Source organism: Lactuca serriola, chromosome 5 (assembly GCF_051521515.1).
Source record: "Lactuca serriola cultivar US96UC23 chromosome 5, Lser_US96UC23_V15, whole genome shotgun sequence".
NCBI classification, from domain to species: Eukaryota; Viridiplantae; Streptophyta; class Magnoliopsida; order Asterales; family Asteraceae; genus Lactuca; species Lactuca serriola.
This window is the reverse complement of record NC_136412.1, coordinates 239,363,075-239,385,236: the sequence shown is the minus strand read 5'-3', so window position 1 is coordinate 239,385,236 and position 22,162 is coordinate 239,363,075. Positions and strand designations below refer to the sequence as shown.

Here is a 22,162-nt window from a genome sequence, read left to right as displayed (position 1 = left end):
AGGTCGTCTATACGAGGAAGGGGGTAGCGATTTTTGACCGTCAGCTTGTTGAGTTCTCTGTAATCGATGCACATACGGAACGATCCGTCCTTCTTCTTTACGAACAAGACTGGTGCTCTGTAGGGTGAGAAACTTGGTCATATGAAGCCCTTGCTGAGCAGCTCGTTAAATTGACCGGACAGTTCTTGCATCTCAGCACGCGCTAGACGATAGGGCGATTTGGCTACGGGGGTAGCTCCTGGAATTAAGTTGATCCTGAACTCGACCTGACGTTGGGGAGGTAAACCAGGTAGCTCTTCTGGAAAGACGTTGGGGAGGTCACATAATACGGGGAAGTCTTTTAGGTCTTTTGTTTTCTGGCTTGTATCGACGACGTGTGCAAGGAATGCACGATATTCCTTACGCAAGTACTTCTGGGCTTGCATGCTCGAGATGATACGAAGACTCGTACTGGGTTTGTCTCCGTAGATTAATAAGTTTTCGTTATTCGGTAGATTTAGACGGATTGCTTTGTCGAAACACCGGATATCAGCATGATGGAGACTCAACCAGTCCATGCCCACGATGACATCGAAACTCTTGATCGATACTGGTATAAGGTCGATTGGGAACGAATGATTATCTATCGTGAGGGTACAACCGATGTAAATTTCATTAGAATTCTCTGTCTTCCCGTTAGCCATTTCTATGACGAAGGTTTCTTCTAATGGTTGCGGGGATTGTTTAAGTAAGTGTTTAAAGTTTTGGTTTACGAAGCTTCTTTCTGCCCCACTATCGAATAGGATACAAGCATAAGAGTTATCGAGAAGGAACGTACCCATGACTATTGTGGGGTCTGCTACAGCTTCATTGTGGCCAATAGCAAGTAGTCTCCCTGTTCCTCCCGCATTCCCAGCTTTCGGGCAGTTTTTCTTGTAATGCCCTACCTCGCCACAGCCATAACAGGCGTGGCTTACTCCCGAGCCGGGGACCTGAGAGATGGGTTTGGGTTGAGATCTGCAAAACTGGGCGGTATGGCCCTTCCGGTCACAGTTAGTGCAGTGCAATTCACGGCAGGGACCGTTATGATGGAAAGGGCACTTGGTGCACTTGGGTAGGTTCCCTGCGTATGTTTTGGCTGGTGTAGGGGCAGCAGGAGTAGTGGCAGCATGGACAGCCACGATCTGTTGGTTTTTGGAAGAGGATTGAGTTGACTTGCCCTTCTTTTGATCCCAACACTTCCTCTTGTTGTTGGTTGCTTTGGGTGGTGCAGTGGCAATCGTCGTGGTTGTTGATGGAGTGGAGGGAGTTTCATGATCCATCAACCTTTGGGCCAATTCCTTGGTGCTGTCAAAGGTCGTAGGGAGCGAGGCTAAAACGTTCCATCGATACGAGGGCACTAAACCCCATATGTATCGTTCAATCATTTTGCCCTCAGTGGGGATCATGTTAGGGGACATAGTTACCATGTCGCAGAACCTGCCGTATAAGCTACTATGTCGGTCCCCTTCATTTTGAGGTTCCAGAGTTCCTCCTCGAGTTTCTGGACTTCGCCCCTAGGGCAGTACTCTCTCATCAACAGGTCCTTCAGTGTGTCCCAACCCATGGCATTGGCTGTTACCAAGGGGAGTGATTTGACATGGCCATTCCACCATGTCAAGGCCCTTTCGGTGAAGCTGCAGGCAACGAACTTTATCTTGCTTTCCTCGGGGCACGAGCACATCTCGAAGACGGCTTTGGTTCTTTCGATCCATTGGGACAGTGCATTGATCCCTCCGGTTCCATTGAAGAAAGCTGGTTTGCAGCTCATGAAATCCTTGTAGGTGCACCCCTGCATACGTGCGTGGAATTCACCATGTCTAGAGTTGGTGCCCATTCCGCCTCCACTTGCATCACCAAGATTCATTTGGGCCATAGCTGCAGTCACAGCTGCGGTTACAGCTGTCTGAAACATCACCAGATCAAACTACGGAGGAGGAGGTAGTGGAGGTGGAGTTTGAGTCGCAGTTCTGCCTCGGTTCGGGCGCTTGCTGGGAGGCATCTTTTACTGAAAGTTTTTAGAGATGATGACAACAGTAAGAATCAACTGCAAACATGATGAGAGAGTTTCATGGACTAAATCGAGATAGTCCAACTATCAGATAGAGTCATAGCAACAGAGTAGGGAAAACACGAAAGCATAAACTTTTCCATGGAGTAGGTAACTGCCAATATTACTGGTATTAATGATGTAATATGAGTTCGGGAAAAGTGACCTAACAGTAGGTATTACATCAATCCATAAGGGAAAAATTTTGCAGTCTAGGAGCCTAGGTAAGGTACTTTCAGAGTTAGAAATGTTTACAGACAAGTGCTCTACCGAGCATAAAAAAGAAAAGGCTATTCCTTAAACAAAAGAGGGAGATAAGTTGACATCTTCTACTGGCGATGGGTATCCCTTGGGCGAACCCTAAGATCAGCCAGTTGGCGTACAACTTCTTGAAGATGTCGTTCCTGTGCTCTCTGACGCGCTCGGAGTTCCCTGACTTCGGCTCGAGATGCAGCTAGTTGTTGCTGCAGAGCCTCATTGATCCTCCTAGTCCTATCCATGGCTTCTTCCAGCTGGCGGATATGGACAGTGTTAAGGTTAGAGTTGGCATCAATTTCCACAACTCTGCCGATAGCTACATGACCTTGCTCGACGTTCCTAGCAATCCTTCGGACCATGACAGGTAGGGCTCGATCAGCCGAGCCACCCTCGCTTATGTTGTAAAAGCTTCGGTCTCCGTTGAAAGGTAAGGGTTGACCCTGTTCATCGCTCCATCGATCCAAGGTTGTTGCCCACATGGGAGTGGGACCTTGGAATGCTGGACGGGGGTTGGGGTTCGGAGCTACAGGGGGTAGGTTGTTGACTTCTGGTTCGGAGCTGGAGCTATCCGAAAAGCCTTCTGCACGGTGATCATCCAAAGGGATCGGGTGATCATCTTCTGACTCTTCCTCGAGCCATCCTCCAATGCCTTGGTTTGGATAGTACGGATTGCCGGGATGGTGGAAGCCAGCCATGCTATCTATGCTAGAATGGGGAAAGAAAGGTTAATAGACGTACTAATCTAGGATACTTATAAGATGATCGTTGTTAGTCAACCCAATACTTGCATAATGCATACCAATTACATGTAACCGAGACAGAATAGGCCTTCGAATAAGTGATCCTAACTCTAAATCCACAACCAAACAAGGAACAGGAAATAAAGCAAAGATCACAGATTCTAAGTCTACAGCGTCTTAATCACATGTAACTGTAGGGCATCCACTTAGCAACTATTGTCCTACACGCAACGACCCTTTTAGTTCTCACATATGTAAATCACAGAATTGCAGAATACTTCTATAGTATTCTCGTTCTAACGTTCTTGTGGTAGTGTGGGTAAGTTTTTAGACTTGTTGCAACACCACAACCATTCTTAGGCACATGCTAGTCACTCCTAGGAAAATGTAGTTGATCAGGCTACATTCACCCAGACTTGACTATATGTCTCTAAGCCTAATTGTGTTGTTCAACAATCTTAATACTTTTGTTCTGTTCTAGTATGATACGGATCCTTTGTATTAATGGATGTATATATATACTTAGTTAAATATTTTATTATTTAAAAGTATATATTCTTGGTCAGAGTGTTTTAATCCCGATATGTTTATAGTTCATATATCTTTAATGGGTTGATATACTTGATTCACTATAAACAATGCTCTGATACCAATTTGTCACACCCCAAAACCGAGAACGGCGGAATACGTTCTGGGGTGGAGGACGTCATGTACAGTATCATAACAATGCATAATAGTAAAAACAAGCAACAACATCCATTGCATTAATATAGTAATTGTAATACAAGCGTGTTCTGTACAGTTTGTTAGACACCAAAAAGTATAATCAAAATAAAAGATGAGTCTTGTATATGCTCCATCTTCTCAAAAGTTGCATCTGTACCTGTCTACTAATGACCTGAGAATACAAATTATTTTGAAAACGAGTATCAGCATAAAGCTGGTGAGTTCATAAGTATTTAGTGTCATTGCTTGTATAAAAGTGTTTACAATCATGTAATATAAAAGTTATTATCAAAGTTTTGTAAGTAGCATGAATCCCTAGAAAATCCTATGTTTTCCAAACTTGAATATTTATAAGTTTGATCATTTGAGTGTGTAAATGTTTTCCCAATGAGACTATCAGTTATAAAAATATAGTTTTAGATTTCATTCTTGTAAAGTAAATGGGAAAAATAATGTTTTATCCCAGCAGTTTTACTGCCGGCTACATAAAATAGAAATGCAGACTCCAAGTAGTGATAAGTGTACAATACACCTCGGGGGGTCTGTTTTACCTTATATTCTTAATTTATTAATTAGAGGTCCGAATGTGAATCCGTATGTAACCATGCTGATAGACGATCGAGTGGCTGATGACCCTCCAGGTCACACGTAGTGTGGTGACATTTTGTCATCCCTGGGCCTAGTCGGCTCGGACTGTAGCTAGCAGTCGGGATGTGGGAGTGTCTGTACCGTATAGATCTATACACATAATGCCCGCTCTCCCTCCAGGAGACTCTGGTTACACGGTAAAGGTACAGTAGAGTGTCGAATAGAGGAATAGTGTGTCACATTCTATTTTAGTGTATTCTCTTGTATTATAGTATAATGTACTTTTTGGTATAGTGTATTGAGTGTTCTCTTGTATAGTATATAGTATTCTCTTTGCATAGTATTTAACATGTATTAACTCATAACAGTAGTAATTATAGTGAGCGTCATAGTGATAGTGGTAATGAGCAGTAACCTTCACTATACCTATTATAGTTAAATAGAATGTTGGTTGCATGCCTTTGATACACAAAGGTATTGATCTAAGTGAATACATTCATATCCAACACAAATATATACAATATATAACTAAGAATTCAACGACAGTCAGACAGATAACAATATACCCTAAGACCACAATCAAACAAGAACAGGAAATAAGGCGAGCTATCAGTCCTAAGTCCTTCAAGTCTTACTTATATATATATATATATATATATATATATATATATATATATATATATATTGGTGTAGATATAATTTGGGAACATAAGAAGTTTAAAAAGAGTTTGGAAATAGTTTTTATAACAATTTAACACGAAAAATGAGTTTAATAAACATTTAAAGCAGTTTTGATGGCAAAGCGGTTAAAAGTATGGAAATCCTTTTTGATTGCAAGTTACAAATCACATGTGATTGATACTATAATTTGTTGGATTCAACTTGTATTCCCCCCCCCCCCCCCCCCCCATAAAATCATTTAAAAACATTTGAAAGGTTAATTAAGGGGTATGAACTCACCTGCAGTGAGTGGAGTGGATGGAATGTCGGGTAGGATGCTAGGTGTCAAGTGAGGACTTGAACACACCCACGGATCCTATGTAACATGTAGTGGCACATAATGGTATCTAATTAGTTATTTAATCACTAATTAAGTAAGTAAAGACCCTCTAATGCATGAAAACACTTTGCTTCAAGTGCAAGGAGTGCTAAGGGTTGCATTTAAGGAGTGTATGGTGTCACTATGGAGTTTACACTTCAAATGGTCGCCCTATGGTGTGTTTACGGTTGAGAGACCATTTCCCCCATGAGTTTACGGCCGTAAACTCATGGGAATGGTGGGTTTTGGTGTTTAAAGGTCTCATGCATCACAAGGAAGGGTTCTAAGATCAAATCAAGGGCTTAAGAAGTGATTAGGGTTCAAAAGGGTACTCCCTTGGAGTTTGCGGTCCTTGGACCACTCCTTGGGAGTTTACAGTCGTAAACCCTAGAGTTTATGGCCGTAAACCCTTGGCCACATCATTCCTTTCGTGTTTTGTAGTTCTAAGCTCATTCCTACAAGTTTCTAGTCCATTAAACATGCTAGGGAAGGAGTTAGGGGCACCAAAACACCCTTTGGGGTGTTTACGGTTTTGGGAGATCCCTAAACCGTAAACACATGTTCTTGGGGTTTTTGAGGTTCATTCCACGTATTTAACAAGCACACCAAGTAAATAACTAGTTAGGGAGAGTTTACTAACTTATAGGAAGCTTGTAAAGGTGTTTTAGGACCCAAAAACACAAATGTGTTCTTGGTGTTCTTGGTGATTTGAAGATCTATGTAAAAATCGGAAATCCATGGATGAAAAGAAGTATAAACACTAGATTAAGTGTTGTAGGAAAGAATCTAGGAAGAAAAACTTACATTTTTGGCGGATTTGGAAGAAGAAGGTGATGATACTTGAGAGAAAAAGCTAGTGTTCTTGAGTGGGAAGTAGGAAAATGAGGACAAAGGTGTAAACTCATGCTATATGCATGAGTTCTTGGGGAGAAGGGTGTTTACGGCCCAAACTCCCTTGTTTGGCCGTAAACACCTAGCTAAGGTGTCGAGTTGTTCGGTTTGTTACATGTCGCTAATTACGTCACTTCCTTTTATTTAAATCATTTGACGAAAAATAAACTAAAACACCAAACGGGTTTAAATCCGGCCAAAAATGTATTGGAATGCTTTTGATTATTATTTGAAGTGTTTAACTGTGGAAATTATACAGTGAAAATTTCGGGTTGTCACAATATAATATATTGATTATTTTGAATTATATGATAATATATACATCTATTATAACTGCATAATTTCAATCGTTTGAACGACTTCTACTCGCGAGTTACACATGAATAAATTTAAATATAATATATTGTTTAATGTTATTTATAGTTGTTGTTATTGTTAATTAATTTTTTAAAATTTATTTGCTTAATGTTTTAACTTCTATCATTATAATTATTTAAAACATTAAACATTGTTTTTAGATTTTAAATGTAACAACATAATCATTTATATAGAGTTATTTTTAACTATTGTTATTGTAAATTATTTTAAACTACTTATTTGAAAACTTTTAACGATTATAAAAATATCTTTAGGAAATATTTTAATTAAATTGAGATTACAATTTAGTTTTTGCATTTATCACTACAATTTATCACTTTTAACTATTTACAAAATATTCTTTGGTTTTTTAAGTGGAACTGAAATTTATATTTAAATTTCACTGTAATGTTATATTTAAATTAACAGTTTAAGTATTTTGTCTAAATTGTTCAAAAGTTATAGCTTTAAACTGATAATGGTTTACATACAACAACATTTTAAATCTAATAAATTTAGTATAATATGTTAAAAGTTAAAGACATAACTTTATAAGTAGAAGTAAATATATTATTTTAAAATTGAAATTTAGTTTATTTATGATTACACGTTAGGTTTGATATTTATTTAACCTTATTAACCAACTTATAATCATTATTAGAAAGACACTACAATTTATCACCTTTAACTATTTACATAATATTTTTTTGGGTTGTTTAAATTAAACTAAAATATATATCAAAGTTGACCATGTAATGTTATATTTAAATTAATAATTTAAATATTTTACACAAATTGTTTCAAATTTGTATCTTTAAAATGATAATAGTTTACATCCAACAATATATTAAAACTAATAGATTAAGTATAATATGTGAAAAGTTAAATAACATCAATTTATAAGTAGAAGTAAAGATATTATTTTAATATTGAAATTTAGTTTATATATGATTAGACTTTTGTTTTGATATTTATTTAACCTTATTAACCAACTTATAATTATTATTATTAGAAAGAAATTGAAAAGTCATGGGAGTTTCAAATGAATATGGTGAAAGAAAAAATGAATGGGAGTTTCAAATGAATGTGGTGAAAGGAAAAAATGTTTCATTTATAATATAGTATGATATGATATGATATGATATAATATGATGATATGATGATATAGATATAGATATATATATATATATATATATATATATATATATATATATAGATAACATTTAACAAAATCGAGACACCTATTTCATTAATCTTTTGCGAAAAGGAAACGTCGCATGACGTTATGCCGCTCGGCCGGGGGTGTGACATGTTAGGTTGTACTTTTCTGTTTTAGTGTTAATACGAAAGATGAACTTAACTTGGCCAAATAAATAATAAACACACACATACAAATAGTCATTCGATCAAGTGGGAGAATATTGAAAAATAACTCATTAATGTGGCCATCCGACTATTTTGTAATGTTTTTATCAATTGGGTACAATTATATTATGTATCGTAACATTTGTCATGATGACATAACAGGTCCCTAGGCTTTAAATTGTGTAGTATAATAAATATGACACATGTCTATAAATTAATGTAAATGTACTGATCTTTAGTGGTTCTACAACTTACAGATTATGTGGAATAATGAGAATTAAACACATAAATAAATTGGAGGAGCTTATTGGGAAATATGGAACGATCTCTTACATTTTCATATTTGCAACATCTCCCTTATAAAACACTATGATGATTATTTGAATCAATCTATCCATAAATAACTCAATATAGCATCTTTATGGGAAGTAAAAAGGATCAACATGGCATCTTCTTTATAAAAGTTACCAACACCAAGTAAGTTAATTCATTTTTGGCTCAATGTTTATCAAGTAAATGTGAAATTGATCTTGCTTTATGCCTATAAATCCTACAAAGAATAGTTACAAATTTTTTGTACGAAGTCTTGTGGGTGTGTTAGATTCGATGAAAATGTGGTAGAGATCATGAGAAATGGAAATTTTCTAGGTGTTTGTTTTGGTGTGAAGGCTTAAGAGTTAAAAGATCAACCTGAAAGGCAATGGATATGAGTTGGTTACCAATACTTCAATTTCAAGCTCGGTAAGAAGGTTTGCACTTTAATTTTGGATGCATTTCTTGTATTGAAAATACGTTTGACCATAGTATATTTATTAAGGTAGAAATTTGTGAATTTGTAATGAGATACATACCATAGTCTAGGCAAAGAATCTAAAATAAAGGAAAAGTCAAAAAGTAGCCAATGACTTTTTCTGTTTGTCCTAGCTATACGAGTTATAAGATTAACCACACACTTATGATGGGTGTTGTGTATAGCTTTTATAATAATATCGATAAAACAAATACTCCTATAATAGAGGAGTAGGATAAATACAAATACATTGATCTAAACAAGTCGTTATTATCTAATCCCCCCCCCCCCCCCACCAGCGAATAGGTGGTGGAACAAGACATAGAATAGCTCGAATTTCTCAAATAGAGGATACGGAGGACTCTTAGTGAATATTTTTGTTACGTGGAGCTTGGTGGAGACATACATGGTGTGGAGTTTACCAAAAGCAACAAGTTCTCTAATGAAGTGGTAATTGAGATCAATATGTTTTGCACGTTTATGAGAAACATGATTTTGAGTCATAAAGAGGGCACTTTTATTGTCACACAATAAAGTAGGTATGCCTGGAGGTATTGCATGAAGCTCACGTAGCAAATGAGTGATCCTAACTATTTCTACAATGGTGATGGTAATGGCCCTATAGTCAGACTCACAACTAGATCTCAGACTCACAATTAGATCTTGAGACAGTGGTTTGTTTCTTGGCACTCCAAGAAATCAATTTGTCGCCAAGAAAAATAAAATAACCATAGGTTGATCGGTGTGTTTCTATGCATGGGGCTCAATCAACATTAGAGTATCCCAAGATGATGTTGGAGTGGGGACGCATAAAAGTGAGCCCACAATAGATTGTGCCTTGAGATAACGTAAGATACACTTGACTAATTAACATTGATCATTAGTTGGAGCATGAAGATTTTGAATTGCCTGGTTAACTGCATAGGAAAGATCAGGTCTTGTGATAGTCAAGTATTAAAGTGCACCCACTAAGGATCGATAAAGTGTCCGATCAGAGAAAAGAACATCATTACATGTAAACGGCCCATGAGTTGGCAATGGGGTGGAGACTGGTTTCAAGTCAAGTAAATTGTCTCGGGTGAGAATGTCTTTGGCATATTTAGTCTGACTAAGAAAGAGCCCATCATCAGTATATCCAACTTCTAAGCCAAGAAAAAAATTGAGATCGCCCAAATCTTTAGTAACAAACTCCCGATTAAGACGAGCAATGAAAGAAGAGATTATTGATTCATTGTTATCTGTGAGAATCAAGTCACCCACATAAACGAGCAAGTAAAGAATGGTCGAATCATGGGCAAAAATAAACAAAGAAGTGTCAGTTTGGCTACAAACAAACTCATTTAAAAGTAGAAATACAAATACATTGATCCACAATATGCCTATGCTTCACTATGCATCATCACTTTCTGATACCATATAAGAGTTATAAGATTAACAACAACACGCATATGACGTGTATTGTGTATAGCTTTTATAATAATATCGATACAACAAATACACTTATAACAGAAGAGAATGATAAATACAAATACAAGTCGTTATTATCTAATACTAGTGTGTAATTGAATTTTAATCCTATATTTTCCTTAGCCATGATACTACTCTCTCATCCTTATTTATTCACATACCAAGGAGAATCATGGAACAATAAGATTTAAATTTTGGTCATCGTTGATTCTCTTTCTAGTGCATTTTTTATTCCAACAACAATTTTAGCACAACAAAACATGATAAATTAAAGAAGACAATTTGTTTATAAATCTTGAGTGTAAAATCGAATAACAAAACAACATAAGAAAGAGAAAAACCAAATGACCAAAATTCATCTGCATTGTAGTTTTTGTAATTACAAGTGGAGAGGATTCATCTACATTGTAGTTTTTGTAACTACATTGTAATTTTTGTAACCATTTCGCATTATTGGACCAAGAAAATCTCAAGAGAGAAGAATGTGACCCATGTACCAAAATAAATCGTTGAGCATTTATATATTGGAATAAAATAATTGGTAGATTTAAATAGCTTTTTAAAATTTTATAGACAAATTATTTTATTATCATAATAGAATTAAATTAGAAAGGTAAGCATCTCCATTGAGGGATTACAAAGCAAAGCATGTTGGTTTGGTGCATAATGTGGGCAAGGGATAGATACACTTTAAGCAAAAGTTACTTACCCACGTCACGCCTGTTTTTTTCTTTATGATTCGTAGTTTTATATTTTCTCTACATATGTTTTTAAATTTTTTCTATATATTAATTTTTTTTTAGGCTATTGAGACACTTTAGTTCTTTTATAATATTATTTGTAACTTACCAGGACGTTACAATACACTTTAGGAAAGTATTTTGAATATATATAAGCAATGATCGTTTATGCAACAAATGATTTAAATTATTTATAATTTATTTGATAAATTGGTATTTAAACGAATCCAACAATCCTATTTCATCTTTAAGAGTAAAATATGTAACATTTTACGTGTACATGCACAGTCGGTCCACAATGAGGCAAACCTCGGAAACCGTCCATGGCCCAACGGGTTTGGGGTCCCAAATTAATGTCGACCATTTACAGGAATTCATCAGCTTCATAAAATTATTGAAGCATAAAAAAACCAATGCATCAATTGTGACGATTTCCTCAACCGTATGGGTATAAAAGATAGTAAGTTTGTGTGATCAAAATCTAGCCCAACGGTATCTGGTGTTGTTTTCCCTCCTTGAGGTCGAGAGTCCTTAAGGTCGAAAGTTCAAGTCTCGCTGTGCACATATGTGAAATAATTTAGAAATAGATTAGTATATTTAACGTTTAAAAAAAATCTAATGCCATGAGAGATATTCTTGGAAAGAAGTAAAGTACAAACATTAAAGAAATGTTTGGAAAAATAGAATGGGATCTTATGGGTTACGCTTCAACTGTACATATATATTATTCTAATACAAAATCTAAACCTTATAATACTTAACTTTAATTATTTGATTATAATTTTAAGGGCCTTATATTAGTTTAGACGGTCTTATGCACATGTGTAACAAATTTCAATACGATTGTATAAATTTATGTGAATGATATATATAAATACAATCTATTATACAAACTAATATCAAAATATATTATTTTTGTATATATTAAAAATATAAAATATTATTGAATAAAATCAAGGTTCTAAATAACATGACGCTTAAACTTGGCAGCAAGGTCAAAGTTAAGTCATGATGAGCCATGAGATTTTTTAAGAAGTAACTATTTTATATACATTAAAAATATCATATAATTATTTAATTTTATCAAATATATCAAGTTTTTACAAATGGTATATTAATATTTAATATAATAAAAGATAACAAAAACTTAATTATTTAAGGTCCGATTAGAAAAAACAAAAAAGACTCACACCTTGAAAAAAAAAATCACGTCATAACGCGATCTATCTTTATATTTTTATAATGGCTACACGCGTCATGACATTCTTTGAGGCACGCCACTTTTTAGAACCATGAATAAAACAGACGATGTATGTCATTATTCTCTATTTCAATATTTTTATTAGATAATATCATATATTCTCTAATAATTATTTTATTGTATAGATAGAGAAAATTATGCAACCTGGTTGAATGAATAAAACATTTGTCCCATCTTTGAAAAATTATATAAAATTAAAAATAGAAATATTATTAAAAAAATAGAGGTCATAACCGAATGAAACAGCAAATCCATCGACGGCAGGGCATAATTGCCACTGTTTCACTTTCCAGTCCAAGAACCCCACTGTCTTCTCTCACTTCCACACCCTCTCTGTGAGAATTGAGATCACAACAAGTAGATTCGCATTTCGCCTTCTTCATTTTCAGATATTGGTACTCAACCCACGATCCAAACCAAAAATCAAAACTGAATACAGATTAGAAACTTAGAATCGCGAGAATGTACGGGAGGGATCCATGGGGTGGACCATTAGAAATAAACACCACTGACTCAGCGACGGACGATGATGGCAGCAGGAACTTGAACGACTTCGACAGGGCGGCGTTATCGCGGCCGTTGGATGAGACGCAACAGAGCTGGCTGTTAGGTCCCGGAGAAGAGAAGAAAAAGAAGTACGTTGATCTTGGTTGCATCAGTGTCAGCCGTAAGATCTTCGTTTGGACGGTTGGATTGATATTCGCAGCTGGTTTCATTGCTGGGTTTATTGTATTGATCGTCAAAATTGTTCCTAGGCATCATAAACACCCCCCGCCTGCAGATAATTACACTGTTGCGCTTCAAAAAGCTCTCATGTTCTTCAATGCCCAAAAATGTTAGTCCACTTTCTAATTTAATCGGATCTATTGATTTCCCGTTTTCTCTTTTCTTATTTTGTTTGATCATTTTTTAACTTCTTATGCGTTTGTCTGTACTCTGTATCAATATTCATATGACTATGGATTCGATGTCATTCACTCAATCCTATAATTGCATAAATGTTTATAGAATGATTAGCATTTTTCAATGCAAACAAATCATCTCTGTTGTGGAAATCTGCAAAAAGGATCCTACTTTCATTTCTTTCTATTATAACAAGCAAATCAATGAAAGTATGTTGCTGATTTTTGCAACTAATCTACTTACAAAATGATATTCACGCAGCTGGAAGACTCCCGAAGCATAATAACGTGTCATGGAGGGGTAACTCCTGTCTAAATGATGGAAAATCAGACAAATCAGGGGCAGTGCTAAAAGACCTAGTGGGTGGATATTATGATGCTGGAGATGCTATAAAGTTCCATTTCCCTCAAGCTTTTGCCATGACCATGTTGAGTTGGAGTGTGATCGAATACAGTGCTAAATACGAAGCTGCAGGAGAGCTCAACCATGTTAAAGAGATCATCAAATGGGGCACTGATTACTTTCTCAAAACCTTCAATTCTACAGCCGATACCATAAACCAACTCGTATCTCAGGTAATTACTCATTTCCCTGACCTTCTGTATTAAGTCGTTCTTTCTGTATTAAGTCAAAAAGAAACAGGTGGGGACGGGTGATACGTCGGGTGGGACAAATGATCCGAATGATCATACTTGTTGGATGCGACCTGAGGACATTGATTACCCTCGCCCGGTGACCGAATGCTCTAGTTGCTCTGATCTTGCTGCTGAAATGGCTGCTGCTTTAGCTTCAGCTTCCATTGTTTTCAAGGACAATAAGGTGTATTCAAAGAAACTGGTGCATGGGGCTGCAACTCTTTGGAAGTTTGCTAGGGATCAGAGGGGTATGTACAGTGGTGGTGGTGCAGATGCTGCAAACTTTTATAATTCGAGTATGTATTGGGATGAGTTTGTTTGGGGAGGGGCGTGGATGTATTATGCAACGGGTAATCAGTCTTATCTTTACCTTTCTACTCACCCTACACTCGCTAAGCATGCTGGTGCTTTCTGGGGTGGTCCCGATTATGGTGTTCTTAGCTGGGATAATAAACTTACTGGAGCTCAAGTAAGTTAATCAACTAACTCTGTTTATTTTGTTATAACCATATTATGATATTAATAATTTTATTCTTTTGTACTAGGTGTTACTGACTAGATTGAGACTGTTTCTGAGCCCTGGTTATCCCTATGAAGAAACATTGAAGACGTTTCACAACCAAACAAGCATAATCATGTGTTCATACCTTCCATACTTCAATAGTTTTAACAGAACAAGAGGTAAAAAAAAATCCCCTTCCCTTTTTTGGGGCGAATGTGTATTTATTATAACTGATTGGGCTAGCCACCTAATGGGCCACTGTGTGGGCCAGCTAGGGATTGATAAAAGAATAATTTTTTTGGAGAAATAATACGGACTCCGTCTTCAATTGCAGGAGGGTTGATCCAATTAAACCATGGGAGACCGCAGCCTCTTCAGTATGTTGTGAATGCAGCTTTTTTAGCTACACTTTATAGCGACTATCTTGATGCAGCCGATACTCCCGGGTGGTATTGTGGGCCCAACTTCTACTCAACCAACGACTTACGTAAATTTGCACAAACTCAGGTAGAATCCAGCTCTCCTCTCTTCATGCACCCATGGCATTATTGTAAATTTTATAACTTGTTCCAATTTTCATATTGTAGATTGATTATATACTTGGGAAGAATCCAAGAAAGATGAGTTATGTTGTGGGGTTTGGCAATCACTACCCGAAGCACGTGCACCACAGAGGTGCATCAATCCCGAAGAATAAGGTGAAGTATAACTGTAAAGGAGGGTATAAATGGAGGGACTCTAAAAAACCGAATCCCCATACAATCATAGGGGCGATGGTTGCAGGGCCAGATAAATATGATGGTTTCCATGACGTGCGTACAAACTATAATTTCACAGAGCCGACTATTGCTGGAAATGCTGGTTTAGTGGCAGCTCTTGTGGCCCTTTCCGGTGAAAGAACAACTAAGATTGATAAAAACACCATTTTTTCGGCGGTGCCGCCTATGTTTCCGACTCCACCACCGCCACCAGCTCCCTGGAACCCTTGAGATTTTGCGAATGATATCATACATCAACAATTATTAGTTAACAGTTATAAAGGAGTCATGGTGATATGAGATGGAAATTCATTTGTTAATCGATATATAGGAATATATAGCATACAGTTTCATGCCAAATTACAAGAAGAAATAACAATCCATATTACATGATATACTTTTAAGTCGAACAAATCATGATATCAAAAATGCAGCTAAAACTTCTGCTACCTACTAAAGCTATCTAAAGACCTTACATTCTTTTTTTTTCATTTCATTTCTATTCAACTATTTGTCTGAAGAAGCCTGGCAGGTGGCAGCCTCTAAAACAAACCTATGAACGTGTAGACTCTAAATAGGATGACTAGTAGTCTCTCTTCTTGGGACATTCTGATGCCCTATGCCCAGACTGTCCACAGCTGAAACATGCTCCATCAAAGTTCCTACTATTTCAAACAAAAAAATATTTATAGATATTGTTATTATTAGTATTTCAGGACGTACGTACAGATGGTTTTACTGTTATATGCTTCTAAAAATCCAATTTGAATAACATACAAAGCTACCCATTTATATCAAAATGCACTTTTAGTACCTGTCCCTAGTCCGAGAACCACTTCTTGCCCCAAAAGATGAAGGGCTTGAGGATCGTCTTTCACCAATTAGCCAGTCACTTCCACCACCACCTCCACCAGTTCTTGATCCGCCTCCGCCTCCGCCTCTAGACCAACTACTGCCGCCGCCACTCCTGCCGCCTCGTCTGTAGCTATCCCCTTCGCCATCTGATGAGTATCGACTGCTACCACCCCAACCACCACGAGAACCACCAGCACCTCCCCTTCGTGACCCTCCTCCTCGTGAGCTTCTCTCTCTGTTAGAAAATCTACCATAAAAGTCACCCGCTGGACCATCATCTTGTAACACAGGCAACTGCAACAAGTACACAGATACTATTCAGTAACGCGATAAAACTCTAGAATTCTATATCTACAAAACCAAACTTGACTTCACCTTTGTAATTTTTGTAATCGTATTGCCAGGTGGCACGTCCTTAGTTAGTAGCTCTTTAGCAATCTCTTCCGGGAGATCAAAAACTGCACCCTGAACCTGATAACACAAATAGATGTTACAAAATAAGGTTAGCTTTCTAGAGCTATTACCGATGAGGAGGGCATTTATGTCGTTTGCACAGACAAGAGATCGAAACAAAAAGTTGCAATTTTTGTCCTATTGACATCAGTAATGCAGTATAACATTAGCTAACTTGGATACTCACCCTTTCATCTGCAATTATATGGATTTTTCCCAGTTCATCAGCAGCAGTTGAATAAACATCGGCCAAGAATCCAGTAACTGTTCTAGCTGACATAAACCCTCTTGATAAAGTAGGATCGCGTGTCAGTTGCAATGTAGTCCAGCCCTGCAATACAATCAAAATGAGGATACAAATACAAATACAGATATAGATATAGATACAGATACCCTCATAATAAAGAATTTAGAAATGTTAATATAATTCACCTGTTCATGTGTGATAAGAGAACGGGATGATGGAGGCTTTGAAAAGCCACTCAGCTGTGCAAGGGCAGCAGCAAGAGCACTTGCACCCTGCTCCTCAATTAGCTTTTCAGCAGTTGGAGTGAAAAACTCTATAGACTCCCGATGAACACCAGCCAGGGTGGCAACAACTTGCTGAGCAGAAGACTCCAATACATCTTCGACAGCTGGCGGACTTACAAACTCAAAATGGCATCCCACATCACGCTCAAGAGACTTAACTGTTCTCCTCTGACTATTTGTGAACATCAAAATGGCATTTCCTACCTTCCCTGCACGCCCTGTTCTACCAGAACGATGCACAAATGTCTCTGGATCATTTGGTAGTTCATAGTGAATAACCTAAAAAACAAAAATATCAGTAATGTCATGTACTATGTAACAAATGGGGCTTAAAGAAACATTAGTAGAAAGCCCAATCCAATAGTTGGAACTTACTAAATCAACATTGGGAATATCAAGCCCACGAGAAGCAACATCAGTAGCAACAAGCACAGTAAACTTTCCCTGTCTGAAATTATTAAGTGTTCTTTCTCTTTGATGTTGAGATATGTCACCATGTAATGCCTCTGAAGTTATACTATTGGTTAATGCCAATGAGACCTCATCTGCATCCCTTTTTGTCTGAGTAAAGACAATGGTCTTCCCACCCTTTGCATATACCTAACATCATCACAACATAGTAAGAGTTCAGTTCACTAAGCAATTCAATCTTTGATCTAAACAAGATCAAATAAGTCTCATACCGTTACAAGATCACCAAGTATTGTCCGCTTTGAAGTTGATGTTGTTGGAATAGCATATAGCTTGATTCCCTCTGCTAGCTTTTCATCTTGATCACCAACCTTTTAGGATCAATGAGAAACATGACACATTACAAGACTAGCCAATAAGCTATAATATATTTAGTTAGTTATATACCACAAGGACAAGAAACTAACCAAATCAATTGTCATGGGATTGTTGAGATATTTCCTTGAGAGTTTCTTGACCCAACCAGGCATAGTTGCTGAAAAAAGCATGCTTTGCCTCTGTGATGGAAGTTTTTCCAAGATATGTTCTACATCTTCCTCAAAACCAACAGCAAGCATTTGATCAGCTTCATCAAGAACCAAAAACTGAACCTCCCCCAATTTTAGGGTGTTACTGTCGATAAGATCAATAAGTCTTCCTGGTGTTCCAACCACCACATCAACTCCACGAGACAATGCATTTTGCTGTGAGTTATATGAGACACCACCATAGACACAAACAGTGCTAAGATATGGAGCAGACTCTTTGATCTCTGATTCTACTTGCCTTGCCAATTCCCTGGTAGGTGCAAGGACCAAGACTCTGGGAAGACGTTGACCACGCCTTTACATAAAAGATATAAGAAACCAGTTAGATACAACATATTATTTGAATTACCAAGTACAAAATGTTATATAATCAAGAGTTTTCATGGGTACCTAGGAGAAATCCTTTCTTCATCGTCTTCTGTAAGTCTTTTGATTATTGGAATTCCAAACGCTAATGTCTTCCCAGTTCCAGTTTTGGCACGAGCAATGATATCTCTACCTTCTAGTGCAGGGACCAATACAGCTCTCTACATAATTCAAACAAATACAAGTTACAAACTTGCTTAAAGAAAAAGTCATATGAAACCAAGCACAAGCACCAAAGAGAAATTACACTGAAACATATAGAGATAAGCAGTAGAGATAGAGTGAGATGGATGTAACTTTTGGATAAACATGTTTAGAAGTGGAGAAATGGATAACGTACTTGGATAGGGAACAGCCTAGTAATTTCTCGTTTTTCAAGAGACTGAACCAGCCTTTGGGGCAAACCCAATTTGGTAATTGAAAGTTCATCATCATCAGCAACATTTCCAGCATCAACTATTGATGCTTCACTTTCAGACTCATCACTATACTCTCTGTCGCTATCGTCCAAAGAGCTATCTTCATCGAACACACCAAAACCCTTAAACGCGTTCTCGCTCAAAACAGAATTGGGGGCGGCAGTCGCCGACGTAACAAAAGCAGAACCACCACCGACACCTGCGCTGTTAGGTTTGAGTCTAGAGGTAACTTTCAAGGAAGTGAAGTGGGTTTTATCGGCAGAACGAGGAAGGTGCACGGGAGCGGCAGGGGCGGCGATTTTTCTAGAGAGTTGTTCTAGTGATGGATTTTTGTGGTATACGGATACGCCTATGATGGAAGAAGAACACGCCATGAGTTTGATGGTAGTGACGGAACCGAGTGAGGAGGAAGGGGAAGAAGATGGGGGGATAAGGTGAGAGGTTTATGGAGATGAATGGTCCTAGAGACCACCTTGTTGGCTATAACTAAAACCTCAACTCCTTTTATACCTTCAAATTTTTGTTTCTTTATTTCTCCCCGATATTTTCGTTGATAAAATTTCACAAGGTTTAGTAAAGGGTTAAACGATAAGAGAAAGGAAAATACCAACAATAGTAAAAATAAGGGGTATTTTCAAAATTTAGACATGAAAATAGACATTGTCGGATATAGACATGCATTTCGCGGAGATCCGTGAAATCTACTGTAGCTCCACAGAATAGTAAAATCGTAAATAAATTAGTGTATTAAAAAAAAAACTCAAGATTCATTCCGCGGAGCTAAGTGGATTCCCCGGAGCTCCGCGGAGGTAGCTCCGAGGAATGGATCTTCAGTTTTTTTTTTCAAATCGATTCTTTGGGGTTTATATTCATTCCCCCAACTAATTATTTTCAAGAAAAGATTAATGATAGTATGAATTTTTCTTGACAATGTTTGGAATGAATGTGAAGTGGAAAAAAATTGGTCTTTTAATTAGAGATTAGTACATGCAATTCATCCAAGGCTTGAAAACCCTAATCTAGCATACATTGAAATTGAAATCGAAATCTATCATAAACTAGTTTAGATGATATCTTTCAATGGTTGCAAGAATCCTTTGATCTTCAAGAAGCTTAGTGTCACAAACATAACACCTCTAATGGCTCACAAACACCACAAGCAAGAGGATGATGTTTAGGAGAGAGAGTGAAAGGCTAGAAATCGGCTCCACGCTTCCAAGGGATCAAGTGTCCGATTTTGCTAGCCCTAGGGGTCCTTAGAGTGGGCTTAGACCCTAATTGGATGACTTAGACCCCAAGCAGCTTGGGAATCTACTGGAATAAGGCCTCATTGGCCGAAATTAGAGTGGGCTTCCACTCTTAATTTCGTCCACCATATATCCAGGAAGATCCACAGCCCAAAACCAACTATCACACAGTTGACAGTTTGAGTCCCCTTTATTTAATTAATCTCTTTTAGCTACAAAATTAATTCTTAATTAATTATTTACTAATATTAATTAAACTATATGATTTCTCCTTTAATATATTATTCATATAATATATTAATAAACCATAATAACTTCTCTCTCTCCATAAATCATTATGTCAAGTTGCTTAAGTGAAGGCATCCCAAAAGGACCATGCACAATCGGGTCAAGTACATACCAAATATAGTTACGGGCTTAGACACTAATCCAACAGTCTCCCACTTGGATAAGTCTAGTAACTATAAATGCAAATACTATCCGGTTAGCAATCGTAGCTCTCAAAGACGCTGTCGAACTCTGATCTTATCAGTAACCTGCCCTTTAGATAAGGGCTCATATAGTCCTTCATTCTAAATATCGCGCGGACAATTACATGGAACATAGTCATACTTATTGTCCATCAGTTTGTTTCTCGATCTCTGATTCGTCTGACATAGAACTTAATTGAACACATCAATTCAGTCCTGACCGGGCCCGACATATAAGTCAAAACAAATCATCCCCAGATATCGCTTTTACCCTCTTAAGATAAAAGGAACAGATAAACTTCGAATTATATGCATTTACCATTCACTCATCAAATCATGCACATCAATGTGTTTTATAACATCAAGTTACTGATGCGTTTACACATTATCATTGCACAACCAACTCGCAAATAATAAACCATATATCTAGGTTTTAAGACCATATGATATTATCGTCTTGCGATCACTAGTGATAAATTCCATGAAGTGATACCAGCAAGAGCGGGTTTAATCCAATGCTTAAATCATATTCATAAGCACTCATGAACGTTGCAAGAAACCTTTGTTATGTCTAATACACTTTAGACAATTTACAAACCAATTCATGACAATCTTCTTTCATACCTACTCCCAAAGTATGAGCGACTGTGGAACGTTCGAATAATCTTATTATTCAGGAAGTCAAAACATGCAAAGTGAAACAATAGGTAAACAATCAACACAAGATAGCAACTTTACTTATAAATAATACTCATTTATTTAATCATTAAATGTCAATTACATTTATCTATTACATGTTTCGAAGCTATCTAATCTAAACTAATATCGTCCTTCGGCTTGATGCTCCTAGCATGCTGCAAGTGCTTAACCCTACTCAGTCCCTTCGTAAGAGGATCTGTTGGGTTATCCTCTGACGATACCCTCTTCACTACGAGGAGTCCCTCTTCCACCTGATGTCAAATAAAATGATATTTCCTGTTGATATGTCGAGATCTGCCATGATCCCTCGGTTCCTTTGTCAAGGCAACCGCTCTTTCCTTATCACAAACAATTTCAATGGGCTCCTTTATGGCTGACACAACTCCAAGGTCTCCAATGAAGTTCTTCAACCATATCGCCTCCTTTGACGCTTCGCTCGCTGCTATGTACTCTGATTCTCACGTTGAATCAGCTACGGTCTCCTGCTTAGAACTCTTCCAAGTCACTACTCCTCCATTTAGGGTAAAGACTCAGCCCGAATGCAAACGATAATTGTCCCCGTCGATCTGAAAACTGGCGTCACTATACCCTCACACCCTTAAGTCATCACTCCCACTGAGGACTAGAAACCATTCATTGGTCCTCCGAAGGTACTTAAGAATATTCTTGACTGCAGTCCAATGTGCTTTACCAGGGTTCCCTTGATAATTTTTTGACCATGCTCAAAGCAAAGGCCACATCAGGGCGAGTACAAGTCATATCATAAATCATCGAGCCAAATGCGGAAGCGTATGGTACTCGGCTCATCTCTACTATCTCGACTTCGGTACTCGGGCTTTGAGTCTTACTCAACTTGGCATTACTTTGGATTGGTAACTCCCATTTCTTGGAATTCTCCATACTAAAACGTTTTAGTACTTTGTCCAAGTAAGTATTCTGACTAAGTCTTATTAGCCTTTTACTCCTGTTTCTCACTATCCGTATTCCTAAAATATAGGCAGCCTCTCCGAGGTCCTTTATAGTGAAACACTTCCCA

General features: G+C 37.4%; 2 protein-coding genes across 3 annotated transcripts; one reads left to right on the top strand and one right to left on the bottom strand.

Moving 5' to 3' along the window:
• Window positions 1–12,556: 12,556 nt before the first annotated feature.
• On the top strand, window positions 12,557–15,483 carry LOC145053807 (endoglucanase 25-like). The gene is made up of 6 exons (XM_079001911.1): window positions 12,557–13,125; window positions 13,455–13,768; window positions 13,836–14,297; window positions 14,374–14,509; window positions 14,665–14,837; window positions 14,918–15,483. The coding sequence occupies exons 1-6, from the start codon at window positions 12,753–12,755 to the stop codon at window positions 15,317–15,319; spliced, it is 1,860 nt and encodes a 619-aa protein (XP_078858037.1). The 5' UTR covers window positions 12,557–12,752; the 3' UTR covers window positions 15,320–15,483.
• Window positions 15,386–19,203, bottom strand: LOC145053806 (DEAD-box ATP-dependent RNA helicase 3, chloroplastic-like). Of its 2 annotated transcripts, none has more exons than XM_079001910.1 (10): window positions 18,632–19,203; window positions 18,316–18,452; window positions 17,806–18,220; window positions 17,611–17,709; window positions 17,303–17,527; window positions 16,829–17,206; window positions 16,584–16,727; window positions 16,319–16,414; window positions 15,903–16,237; window positions 15,386–15,750 (listed from the first exon to the last, which is right to left on the bottom strand). In XM_079001910.1, exons 1-10 carry the CDS (start codon window positions 19,082–19,084, stop codon window positions 15,672–15,674), a joined length of 2,361 nt encoding a protein of 786 aa, XP_078858036.1. In that variant the 5' UTR covers window positions 19,085–19,203; the 3' UTR covers window positions 15,386–15,671. The 2 variants fall into 2 exon arrangements, with proteins under 2 accessions (XP_078858036.1, XP_078858035.1); XM_079001909.1 differs by having other exon boundaries at window positions 15,386–15,753; window positions 18,632–19,202.
• Window positions 19,204–22,162: the final 2,959 nt, after the last annotated feature.

Excerpts from the sequence above, each read along its gene's own strand:
- LOC145053806 (XM_079001909.1), bottom strand. The coding sequence starts at position 19,084 with ATGGCGTGTTCTTCTTCCATCATAGGCGTATCCGTATACCACAAAAAT. Across the intron at positions 17,528-17,610 it reads TACTTGGTGATCTTGTAACG|GTATATGCAAAGGGTGGGAA; the intron begins GTATGAGACTTA and ends TGATGATGTTAG. Across the intron at positions 16,415-16,583 it reads ATATAATTGCAGATGAAAGG|GTTCAGGGTGCAGTTTTTGA; the intron begins GTGAGTATCCAA and ends TTGTGTTATCAG.
- LOC145053807 (XM_079001911.1), top strand. The coding sequence starts at position 12,753 with ATGTACGGGAGGGATCCATGGGGTGGACCATTAGAAATAAACACCACT. Across the intron at positions 13,126-13,454 it reads GTTCTTCAATGCCCAAAAAT|CTGGAAGACTCCCGAAGCAT; the intron begins GTTAGTCCACTT and ends ATATTCACGCAG. Across the intron at positions 13,769-13,835 it reads TAAACCAACTCGTATCTCAG|GTGGGGACGGGTGATACGTC; the intron begins GTAATTACTCAT and ends AAAAAGAAACAG.